Below are 12,413 nucleotides of genomic sequence, written 5' to 3' on the forward strand. Positions count from 1 at the left end.
ATCCTCCCGTGTAGTTCTGGGCTGATTCCTCACCGTTCTCATGATTATTGGAACTCCACGAGGTGAGATCTTGCATGGAGCCCCAGACCGAGGGAGACTGACAGTTATTTTGTGTTTCTTCCATTTGCGAATAATCGCACCAACTGTTGTCACCTTCTCACCAAGCTGCTTGGCGATGGTCTTGTAGCCCATTCCAGCCTTGTGTAGGTCTACAGTCTTGTCCCTGACATCCTTGGACAGCTCTTTGGTCTTGGCCATGGTGGAGAGTTTGGAATCTGATTGATTGATTGCTTCTGTGGACAGGTGTCTTTTATACAGGTAACGAGCTGAGATTAGGAGCACTCCCTTTAAGAGAGTGCTCCTAATCTCAGCTCGTTACCTGTATAAAAGACACCTGGGAACCAGAAATCTTGCTGATTGATAGGGGATCAAATACTTATTTCCCTCATTAACATCCAAATCAATTTATAACTTTTTTGAAATGCGTTTTTCTGGATTTTGTTGTTGTTATTCTGTCTCTCACTGTTAAAATACACCTACCATTAAAATTATAGACTGATAATTTCTTTGTCAGTGGGCAAACGTACAAAATCAGCAGGGGATCAAATACTTTTTTCCCTCACTCTATGTATTTATTAATGATCAAATCCCAGGAAGATAGTAAACTTTTGGTGATCTTCCAGCCTGCCTTCCCCTGGATGCTGTCAGCGATGTATAATCCATTCATCCAACCAGAGACCAGATTCATTTAGGTTGTTCTTACTATACTTTGCACAGTATTTTGGCTTCACTGTATAATGTAATGCGCTGTCTTTATGCTGTATGCTGTACTTGGCTAACCTACAGCTGACAGAGGTACTGAGCATAGATTACATCCATCTCCCACTGGAGTTGAAATATGTTGTATTTTAAGATGGGCTGCTTTTAGGTAGTTGGATTGCTCAACAATAACTTGGAGTCCTGAGATCACTATATGAAGTGTGTTTTGTTTATATAATTTAATTTGCTATAGCAGCTGTTATCTTCTTTCTAAAAAAAAAAAAAAAAACTGACATTTTATGCTGATTTGGGATTCATAATATAAGAATGAATATGCTGACATGCTGAAGTATGGTTTTTGCCTTTCATTGACCTCCGGATGAGAGAACAGCCTCTGGTTAATGAGTGAGTGTATTCCCTGTCCTGTCTGCTCCTCTCACAATCACAACCACGCCATTCTTTGTAATTACAGCTAACAAGCCCCAGCTGGTTCAATGTCAGGCTGAGCTCTTGAGTCTCTCAGTGAAGGCACCGTGTGCTGGACAAGGAAGTTAGGCTACAGGACTGCACTGCTGTCCTGTCCACAAACATCTCCACGGACTCTGGCTGCACAGCAGTTTTTCTTTTAGCAGCATGCCATAGCGTGACCGTAGTAATGTGTAGGAAAGTCAAATCATGGTAAAGAATAGAGAAGTACAGCAGACCATGACACAATGCATGGTTAAAGCATGGTAAAACTGCAAAATTACTGTAGAAATATTGTATGGTTGAAACTTTAATCTGCTGCTGTACAGCCTTCCATTCCCTCACTGTTGAGAGCAGTAGTAACTCCTTTGTGAGCTGTGTGCGCCCTCTGTTGGCAGTTTTGAAACATTGCAATTAAATATTGAAACTCCATTTATGCATTATTTCATTTACTTCTGATCTGTCTGCGTTATTGAAAATACTGCACTCTTTCCTTGAACATACGCAGCTTTTTGGGTGGTTGCCATTTGCAATGCAATAACTACATTTTAGTGGCGTTTGTGGTTTTGTGCATGTAGGCCTTCACATAAATACCAAAAGCATTCTTGCCAATGCATCAATATAAAACGATCACTACTTTAAATCATTATAGTTTATTTTTGCAAAGAATGTTTATTCTAAACTGAAGTGGGAGACATTTAATTTAGTACATCTTTAAAGAAAAAAAGCCTTTCATGTTGCTATGCTTACATAGAAGTAAAAACAATTTTTAACAAATGATTTGTTAACTGCAGTACAATCAACTGAAACTGAAATACACAGCTCTTGCCAGGATATTGAACTGACAATTTACTGTTTTGTACTTTAGTAACTCCATATCAAGTCTAATGTTTTTGTTAAGTAGTGAATATACATCCGATACACTGCTATTTACAGTCATCATTCAAAAATATAAAATACATTGAATTCAGTTCATAATTAAACAAATCATTATCCCTGTGCTCAGGTGCATTGCTGGTGTGTCTGCTGTCTGGACTTTGTTTCCAGAAGTGGTATCTTTACTTCCCTGTAATTTCAGAGGCAGGTGTGGACTGGTGGCATAGCTAGGCTCTGGCCTTCCTCTCCATGTGTGTACACCTCGGCGCCCATCTGTGAAGGTGGGAGAGCTATCTCTGAAATAGCTGAAAGAAAAACATTAATTATTGAGCTTCCATTTAAATAAGTTTTATAACTGTGAATTAAAACGCAATGTGCACTTATATCTATCTCTATATGTGTAGGTGTTCTAACATCCTTTCAGGCTTGAACTGAATCCGTTGGGGTTTTATAATGTTTTAGGCTCTTTCACTTTGCATGGTTAACAGGTGTTTGATGAATGTGAGTTCTGGCTGATACAGGCACACTTACATTACAGAGATGAGTGAAACTGGGTTACATGTTTAATTAGGGGTTCTTTACCTTTGAAGGCTGATGATGATGATTCATTAAGATCAGGAAGGAGGATTGTCAGGAAGAGAATTAAGAGGTGCATGGTTTAATGGGGCTCTGTCTGAGTCTGTGAACATAATATTCTCATTGGACGGACTGACTACAAAGAGCTGAGAGGGACTTACATGGTGGTACAGGGAGGATTACAGAAGTGAGGTTGCCTGGCAACATCACATGTGCTTCCAGGACATCTTGGGGCAGTGAGGGAGCCCCAGGTGGAAATTCTAGCATGGCTGGCTTGACTCCTGTGCAGAAACAGAGAGGAAACGTCTTTCTGTAAACACATTTTTAAAGCATTTCCTGTTATAGAGCATCATCAGAGAATTACTACAGAGGAGAATCACATAAACATATCCCACAAAAGTCAATCTGTTGTTGAGGCTTTAACACCTGCTCTGCAGGAAAAATGCATTTTGTTTTCCTGACTGTTTACCTAAGAAAAGTCAGTCATACGTCCGTGAGGAAACCTGTTTCTGCACTGAGACAGAGTACAGCATTTAAACTCGGCCCTTCACCTGTTGTGCCTGCCCTGTGTGTTGTATTCCATGTCTAGGTGACATTAGTAATGTTGAAACTGTGGTCATCTTGTGGTTCAGGATGCTGCCTTTTACCAAAAGGTTGCTTACTGAGGCCATGGTTAAGACACACCATGTGTTGCTCTGAGTTATTTGCTTAACCTACTTCTGCTGTGCCATACAGCTGAGATGGGCTCCCAAGGTGCATTGTGTAAGTGGTGAATAACTCGAATGTATTCTGTTAACCAGCCTCAGTGTCCTTGTTATTGCTTCTGCTCCAGGCTCTGTGATGTGTTTGTCAGGAAGGACACTATGTAAATATAGATATGCACAGGATTATGCCGTACCTGCTCCTGCCCTCCCAGCTGTCCCTCCGAGCAGCATCTCCTGCAGCAGGCTGTCGACGCTGGCCTCCCCCAGCAGCCTGGCCAACTGCAGCTGCTCCACCATCTGCCAGGCCACGCTCTGCAGGGGGGGCAGCAGAAGCAGTAGTTCCCCGAAACGGCCACGCTGCTCGCTGGCGGCCTCCTCCAGTAGGACCTGGGCCTGGAACCGCAGCCGTTTCACCACCTGGCCCATCTCTAGCCCTGGACAGTCTGAGAGAGAGAGACAGGGATTGACCTCTGAAAGCATTGATGGGTCATGAATACTGTAGATTGAGAAACAGATAACAGTCTTTCCATTTAAAGGCGATTTTAAAAGCCCATCCCAGAGCCATATGGTCACCCCAGTCAGAGAAGGTAAAGATTACACACCCCTGCTGTGTACTTGAGATGACCTTTAGAATAAAGGACAGAATGTGGGCTTTAATGTTCGAGACACTTCATTGGAATTGGACCTATGAATGCCGTTACAAGAGGATCTAAATTAATCTTGTGCGGTTCACCGATTTATCCCGCACAATGGTTCCATTAATCCAACATTATAATGGTGTAAACAAGTGGAGAAGCTTTACAGCCTGTCACTGCTCAGCATCGGGCTTAAAGGCTACAACAACACTTTGCTATTAATAGAAAAAATCTCAGAAGAAATGGAAACTGCACTGTTAGAGGATTCAAAAGATTTCCAAGCATAGAATTGGAAAAGAAAGTTCCTGGCAGTAAAAATTATATTGTAAAGTGTTTCTAAGCAAAAACAGGGAACTGAGAGAGAGTGGAGGCAGAGGCAGAGGGAGAGAGAAAGACTCCTACACTCTCACTGACCGGGGTCGAAGAAGATGATGGTTTTGAGGCAGGCGAACTCGCTGTTGTTGATTTCCAGCTCTCTCAGTGGCCTGACCAGCTCCTCCAAGATACGAGCCGCCACCCGTGACACCTCAGGCTCTGGCCCGCTAACTGGAATAATGAAGTCATTTCCTAGAGGAAGCAACCGACACTTAGGTTCTGTACAAAAATATAATCAACTTTTGTACTAAATTTTTGGTTTGACTATCAGAATAATTTAGTTAGTGTCACAATCTCCCCTATGTGTCTGCTGTGTATTTGTCCCATGGAAATACTAGATGCAAATTGTTGACCTCATCCATGCAGAGGGAGACATTGAAGCCTGCATACCCAGTAACAGGATGTCATCATAGGGCAGAGACCGGCGAGCCACACCTAGGATCAGGTGCTCCCCAGAATGGGCTCGTAACAGGGCCACCTGCTCACACCAGGGCAGATACACAGTTAGGCAGTAGCATGGACAAGCAATACACACAGAGAGTTACAAAACATGCAGAGAGATACAGATACAGAAGTAAACAGTAATACAGTTAGTAGACCCACAAATATTCTAAAAAGGGAAATGTGCTGTACAGTCACACAGTATAAAGACATCGAGAAACAAGTTACAGAGAGTTATGTAGCTATGGAAAACAAAGGCAGACATCTGTCATGTGTTCGGCAGCAAGCATCTGGTTTGTACCCTGTCGTCCAGTGGGAGCGTGCAGAACGCTGGGATGTGTTTTGCCCACTCCACTAATAGGAGCAGCTGTTGCTTCATGGACTCGCACACATCCACCACACTGGCGATCTTCTTAGGGCCGCTCTCAGTGGCAGGGTGAGGGTTCAGCGGGGAGAACTGCAGAATGTACACATACTGGTTACACAATGCTCCAAAGTAAACATTGCTGTGCAATTTATAAGGAAAACAACCAAAACAAGCCCTAGATAATGTGTCAAAAGCACGTCTGTTTGTCATTATGTGTTTTCTTTTTTGTATTTTTTGTTGTCTTAAGTCAATTACACACAGACTCCAGATCTTAATTTAAACTTTCAAATTAAATGTTCCAAGCTTTTCCTGCTTTTCTAAGAAATGACTGTTGACACGAGCTTCAATGAACCCCCGAGGGAAATGAAAATACCAGGAACTCCTCTTTCAATATGGAAGCCTCAATCACTCATCCCCACTATCTCCTGTGACTTGAAATGAGAGTAGTTTCATGTACTCATGCAAAAATGAATGATAAATCACAACCAATGTTAGTCTTTGCAGGATGAGTCAATTTTGTAAATATTTGAAATGAGTTGAGTGTGGAGGGCAAAAATGTGGCTCATTATAGTGTGAAGTGCTGTAGTTTTGAGATGGTCCTCAGTCAGGTTTACCTGATGAGCCAGAGCCTCTGCTTGCACCAGAACGCTGACTGAGAGAGACCCCGCCTCCCCTCCACCTGCTCTGCGACTGCTAATCCAATCTCTCTCGTTCTGTACAGCTGCACGAAACAGAGCCAGGGAGTGTCAACAAACTAACATCTAGAACATTAAGTGATTGATTCAAACATGCAACACTCTTTTTCACTCAGATTCTTGAGGTTTTACATCTGTAGTTTTTAGCACTAACATTTTCTATTCTGAAAAGCAAACATTTTCTCCCATTTTCTGGCATTATCTGCATATTTAGCAATTCAGGTATGGAAGAGAGATATTTAAGATTTATTTTTTTATCTGGGGAAAAAATTGAAATGAATAGAGTTAGAAATTTTGCACTGGAGCAGAAGGTTTTGAAAATCGATGTGTCAGTAATTTATTATTTGTTTTACTTCATGAAAGAAGCATTTGGCATATTGTACGCATAAGCTTTGGGCAAAAGCAGAAACAAGTGCATTAGGATTGATTTGCTGTACTGACAATGTTTATGAAAGGTCATTTTATTATGCAAACTTGTATTTTGCTTGGACTACAGTTATTTTTCTAAAGTCTGTTGTTTGATGTGTTATTAATAGCAATGATTTTCCCTTAACCTGAAAAAAAATGTTTAAGGAAGTTTATATTGTTTCTTGGGAAACAGGTTGAAAACTGTCCAGCATGTGAAAACATCTTAGTTGCAGCTTCTTCTTTTTTTTTAAGAAAAGCAATTTGGATTCTCTGAATCAATTTCAAGGCTCCATGAAGGCAGGCAACAGGTCGAGTACAATCTGAAACAAATTAGTCACAACTGCAGCACTCTCCCTTGCTAATCTAATCACTATTAATCAAACCAGGGGAATGTAATAGAAACTCAGAAACGGAAAATATCGTTTTGGGTCATGTCACAAACAAGGCCAAGCAGTTATAAAGAGCAGCTCTATTGTAGATTAGAATTTAGATAAACCAAATTCCAAATTGGAATTAAGATCTAAGTACCAAGGTAGTTGCCCATAATAGAGTTAGAAGCTGTTTTCTCCATTTAAAATGCTTAGTATAGGATGTCCTGAGCTGCCAATGATACTACACAACGTGAGAAAATTGGGAAATTCCAGGACATCTGTTAAACATCTTAATCTGTGGATGTGGTGTATTATTTCTGGATGTTTACTTTGCATCCCCTGGTATTATGAATAGCTTTCAGATATTGTGGGACGCCCAGTTATGACACGGGGTAGTGAACACAGCAACACTGATCTCTGAGACACAACATGGTTTAAGCCCCCATTAGCTGGGAAACTAGATACGGTTTTGCCATTTGATACTGTTTTTTCAGCACTGCCTTTTCTAGATGAATGCACATAATTGTCTCTGTTAACAAGACTAGTTTCAGGCCAGTGTTTAGCATGTCTTCCTTTAACCTACAAATATACAGCTCTGGAAAAAATTAAGAGACCACTTAACATTGATTTCTGAACTTGGAGTGGTCTCTTAATTTTTTCCAGAGCTGTATATACTGAACTTAATTCATAACTGATATATAAAAAAACCTCTTAATTATTAAAAGCTATAGTGGGTAAGATATCTGTCACTCCTCCCTCTCCCAGGCAAAGATTCATATGAGACATTATTTCAAAATTCTGAAGCATTAACATTGCTATACTTTTGTTTTCAACCTGTACTGTGTAAGCAGTTTAAATTTAGTTTACAACATAATTTCCACATGACAAACAAATCATTTATTGTTTTCGCAGAGCAATAAATAAGCTATGATTTCAGATAGGAGTGCCTATCTGAAACTTCACTAAGATATTCTGATTGGGCCATTCCCTTCTCCCTCTCTCGCTCAGAAGTTGTGCAATCCTGACCTTTCAATGGCTTCTTATCAGAATGACAACGCAATCTCTTTAACTCTTATAAAGTCATTCTGGCACACTGTATGCGGTGACTTTTTGTGGGATATATTATCCTTGAAGTTTTATCTTATTTCTGAAACTGAATACAGAATGTATAGATTAGTTTAAGAACCACTTTAATGGTATGTTAAAGGGAAACACACTCATTTTTAGTTGACTTTTATTCATTAGGGGATTATATGCATTTTGCTTTAATTGTAGTGTTTCACAGAGGATCATTTGTAAGTGGCTGGAACAGAAGGTCTTTGCTGTAAACTGTGAATTCTGGTCCATACAGTCTGCTATCATTGTAAAACGGCTGGGCACTCACCCTCTTTTTTCATGCCTGCTCTGAAACACTTGCGTAGGCGACAATAGCGACATTGGTTCCTCTTGTCCTTGTCCACAACACACTGCCTGTTGAACCTGGGCACAGAGACACACTACTCAGGCCATAGTCAGAGAACACACTACATGTTTAGTCACACAACCACATTGCCACAGCATTATTGAGCAAGTTATGACCTCAAGCATGGACAAATGGACCCTGTATGTTAGAGATCAATAGAGGAGTAAAAACAGGTAGGAGTACATTTGTAAGAGACTGGGCAATACTGGAAGCACATCTGCCCATTTGTCACAAGAGTGAAGTATTTGACCAATGCATACTACTCGAGCTCACATATCGAACTAAAAAAAACACGCCTGTTGAAGACTGCAGTTTGCCTAACCTGTCATTTATTTGCCAGGTGTCTGTCCATTCATGAAAAGTGTCTAAGCCTTTCATTCCTCATCTGCAAATTTAAATCACTGACAAAGTGCCATTGATATAAAACTGAAAGAGCAATGTGGTTCATTTAGCCAGTGGGAGGAATCTCCCATTATCAGTACATACAAAATGTTGGGTTCTTACAGCTTTTTTGACAGAAAATCTGTTTTATGGAACTCTATGGCAAATGCCTTCTGGAAATCAAAATAATTCATATAATTTGCTCTGCATTACCACTGTATCTTGCTCAAATAAATCTAACAAGTTAGTTAAATAGGACCTGCCTGGCATGAAATCTTTGAAGAATATCCCCAAGAATATGGTTATATTTTAACATCTTCTAGTTTAAATCTAAATCATGTTTCCATAACTTTACATGTAACAGAAGTAAGACTGATTAGTCTGTAGTTACTTGGTGCACTTTTGTTCTGCTCTTTTGTGAATGGGTGTTTTATTAACACATTTTCCAGGTGGTCAGTAAATCTCTGACTTAAGTGCTTGTTGACAGATCCTAAAGATCTATTAATTAATTCCCCCATTTTGTAGAGTAAGCTACAACTGGAAAAAAGTCCCTGTGACTCTTCAGCCCCTGTTGTGACATAATTCAAAGATGAACAATATCCTTCTTGAATTTCTGGTACTAGTTTCCACCTAGTGAATGAGAAATATGAATATATTATACACGCCATCTCCGTTTAATCCTATATAATGAATCCATTGTTATTTCATATCCTATTTTGTAACTTTTCTATCTTAGCCTCTTAGTGTTTCAAAGCACATTTGTAGTTGAGTCTGCAGCACTGTTTTTGTTACATGGGTCATTGTTACTTTTACACACCCTATAAAGAACTTCCTCTCTCCTGACAATTTCCCTGATAGATCCATTAAACCTCTTAGGCCTCGACTTCCTAGACAGTGGTTTGTTTACTGTAGGCATGAATTTGCTCTGAATTGTAATGATCTGTTCTCCACTGATTCCATCTCTATTGGACTCTGTCTGACAATGTGCTTCCCTTAAGCTGGGTCTCATTTGCTTCTAATCAGCCTTCCTGAATGTGTAAACCTTTAATTTAGACTATACCCGTAGTGTTTCAAAATATACTTCAAAAGATGCCTTGTTGTGGTGATAATTGACCAGTGGTTTTCTCACCTGTGTCTGCCTTGCTTCTTTGAAAGCAACAGACCAATGTATAGAACCTCTTCTTTTGGGACGAATGAATCATTACTAACATTTCAGTTTCCGACTTTTACTACCAATCAGTTTATGTTAATGAAGTCGAAGGGTCCCACTTTGTTCTTTCCTCTGCAACATGCATTTCTGATCTCATTGCACATTTAACTTGGATGCTCTCTTCTTCATTGCTCTTTTGAAAACAACTTACTGCCCATTCTAAGTATTTTCTTTAGTGTCCTTGTATGACAAGCCTGTAAGCAATACCCTACATGTTTTTCCTTGAAAACATATACATTGATGCCCAATTATTTAATTACATTACATTCAAAAGGCCTTAAGGTATAAGTGTGTTACCAGTTATTGCATATTTTCTTTGGAAGCTGACATATGGGCATATACAAGCTATATGTACAGTGTAGACATGTTATTTGCACACTGTGTTTCTGTATAAGACATTTTCTTCATAGCTATGTTGCTGGTATGGATGAGGACCTGCTACTGACCTGCAGGTATAGACGTGGTTCTTGCGGACACTCCTCCTGAAGAAACCCTTACAGCCATCACAGCTGGCTGCACCGTAGTGCTTCCCAGTGGCTCGGTCAGCACAGATGGAGCACAGAGACACTGCTTGGCCATTGGATTTGGGCATCAGAGGTATCGGCTCTGGCATCAGGGTATCTGCCAACAAGTAGGTGCAATATTGAAACCCCATTGTTAAACTGCAATGCAAAATAAGTGCCCTCCTAGCCATTGTAGAATTAGACTGGAAGAATTCAAAGGCCATTTACTATACTGTATATGCAAACATGTAGTTCTACAAAAGCCAGGCATACTTCAGAGATGGGCCACTGCTTTTAATTAAAAAGCCAAGGTCTTCTCTTTTGTCTTTATTATGCAGTGGCAGAAACCCCTAAACATTCTGTTTTAAGGAAATTGCTAAGACCAGATTTAATAAATTAATAGATTTTTTTTTTCTTTTTTACTATACAGAGCTGTGAACAAAGGTCTGGTTGTAATGCCCAGTAGTTTCCTTCTAGTTTTAAACTGTTACCGTTATTTCAATTTAAATGCCTTAAATTGTGACTTGTATGTTGTTTTGCTGGTGCAATTGATGATCATCTTTGAAAAGGAATACAATGGGTTTCACACTTCTTTTATAACCTTTTTCAGCCTTCAGTGCATTGGAAGGATCATCTAAATATAATATATACATACACATAATACCACACTGGAACATCACAGAGTACATTTCTAGTGTGAGAAAACAGCATATCTTACAGACCAAAAATTCCTGAGATTGTGGGAGCCAAACTGGCAGCAGTGGCTCAAGCACATGTTCTTTTTGGCTGGTTCTCTCTGGTCTTAAAATGTTTCAGAATAAAATGGTATTTACAAGACACAGTAGACATGTTTTTTTAAATATATAAATCTCTCTCTCTCTCTCTCTCTCTCTCTACATATATATATATATATATGTGTTTGTTTGTGTTTGTGTCTGTTTGTGTATGTTTGCATGTGTCGGAGTGTTTGTGTGTGTCAGAAAATGGCCCACGAGAGACATACCACTTTCCACTGGAAGGACTCTCAGACTGTCAAATTCCAGAAGGCTGTAGGAGGGGTCAAGAGTCATGGTGTAGTCAGCTGTGTTCAGGTCTAGTACAGTCCCAGACAATTTCATGATGCCCCGAAGTTGCTTGGCTGGTACAGTAGACCAAGCCCGTCCGTCCAGTGCACTTCAGAGCACCCTGCTGAAAGAAGCGTACGTTCTGTGGCAGTACAGTAAGCCCTGTCCTGCCTTTTGCTTTTGGAGCTCTCACTGGTGCACCAGCAATGCCAAAGCTCTGCAGAGGACCCAAAGATTCGAAGAGAAACAGAGGTGTCCCCTCTCAAGTCTTCAGTATAAAAAACACCTCTGTTGACTGTTTCTCCTTTCACTCCCCCTCCTCTTGTATTCTTATTTTCTGTTTCTTTTTTCAAACAGTCTTTCCTTTGTCTTCCTCCATTTGTTTTTTCAGTCTCAAGCCCTCAATGACACTATTTCAAGTCTCTTCTCGTTCCAGTCATGTTATTGTTTGAGTCTCACAGTTTATCTTTCTTCATTTCACTGCAAACATTCAAAATCAGTGTTGGTGAGACTTTGGCCCATTCTAGCTACCTATCTGTCGAGCGCGCATGATAGAGAACGAGCAAAAGAGAGAGAGAGAGATATGCCCACCTCATATTTGCTGTAACATCTCTTATCTGTGTACTGACGTATGCAATGAGGGACAATAAAATAGGACAGGGCTCAGCCAGGTAAATATTACACATTCTCATGAAGAAAAACAGCCCATGGAGTTAGATGAAGAGGGGGAGTTCCTGCTGTTGATCAGAAAACTAGTTAGACAAAAAACATCAAATAATCACGTCAAACATTACGTATGGAGTTTACTTTTTTATATTGCTGGAGATGCCTTCTGTTAAAAGTATAGGTTGGTGAGCTCTTTTGAGGAGAAGCATGTGAAAAGTATTTCAGGCCCATGGAACTTTATTAACAATGGGCCATATCGATACAGCCTTTTAACTTTTTGTCACACAAAACTTTTACAATCCTAAATTAACTAAAGTAAACAAAATGCTTATTTGTACATGTATTTTGTACCATTTGGTGTTTGCTTTTCTTGTGTGTGTCTTATTAAAAAGGTGGTAATTTGAACATCACACTACATTTTTATTAGTATGGGCCACTATGTATTATTATCACAT

At 39.9% G+C, this 12,413-nt stretch overlaps 1 protein-coding gene across 1 annotated transcript; it reads right to left on the bottom strand.

Annotated features, from left to right (window-relative positions):
- Positions 1-1,861: 1,861 nt before the first annotated feature.
- On the bottom strand, positions 1,862-11,868 carry hnf4b (hepatic nuclear factor 4, beta). Its single transcript, XM_066713792.1, has 10 exons — positions 11,232-11,868; positions 10,172-10,346; positions 8,057-8,151; positions 5,813-5,919; positions 5,133-5,288; positions 4,781-4,868; positions 4,430-4,582; positions 3,575-3,823; positions 2,838-2,957; positions 1,862-2,405 (listed from the first exon to the last, which is right to left on the bottom strand). Exons 1-10 carry the CDS (start codon positions 11,344-11,346, stop codon positions 2,299-2,301), a joined length of 1,365 nt encoding a protein of 454 aa, XP_066569889.1. The 5' UTR covers positions 11,347-11,868; the 3' UTR covers positions 1,862-2,298.
- Positions 11,869-12,413: the final 545 nt, after the last annotated feature.

The sequence above is a fragment of the Amia ocellicauda genome, chromosome 9 (genome assembly GCF_036373705.1).
Source record: "Amia ocellicauda isolate fAmiCal2 chromosome 9, fAmiCal2.hap1, whole genome shotgun sequence".
Lineage (NCBI taxonomy): Eukaryota > Metazoa > Chordata > Actinopteri > Amiiformes > Amiidae > Amia > Amia ocellicauda.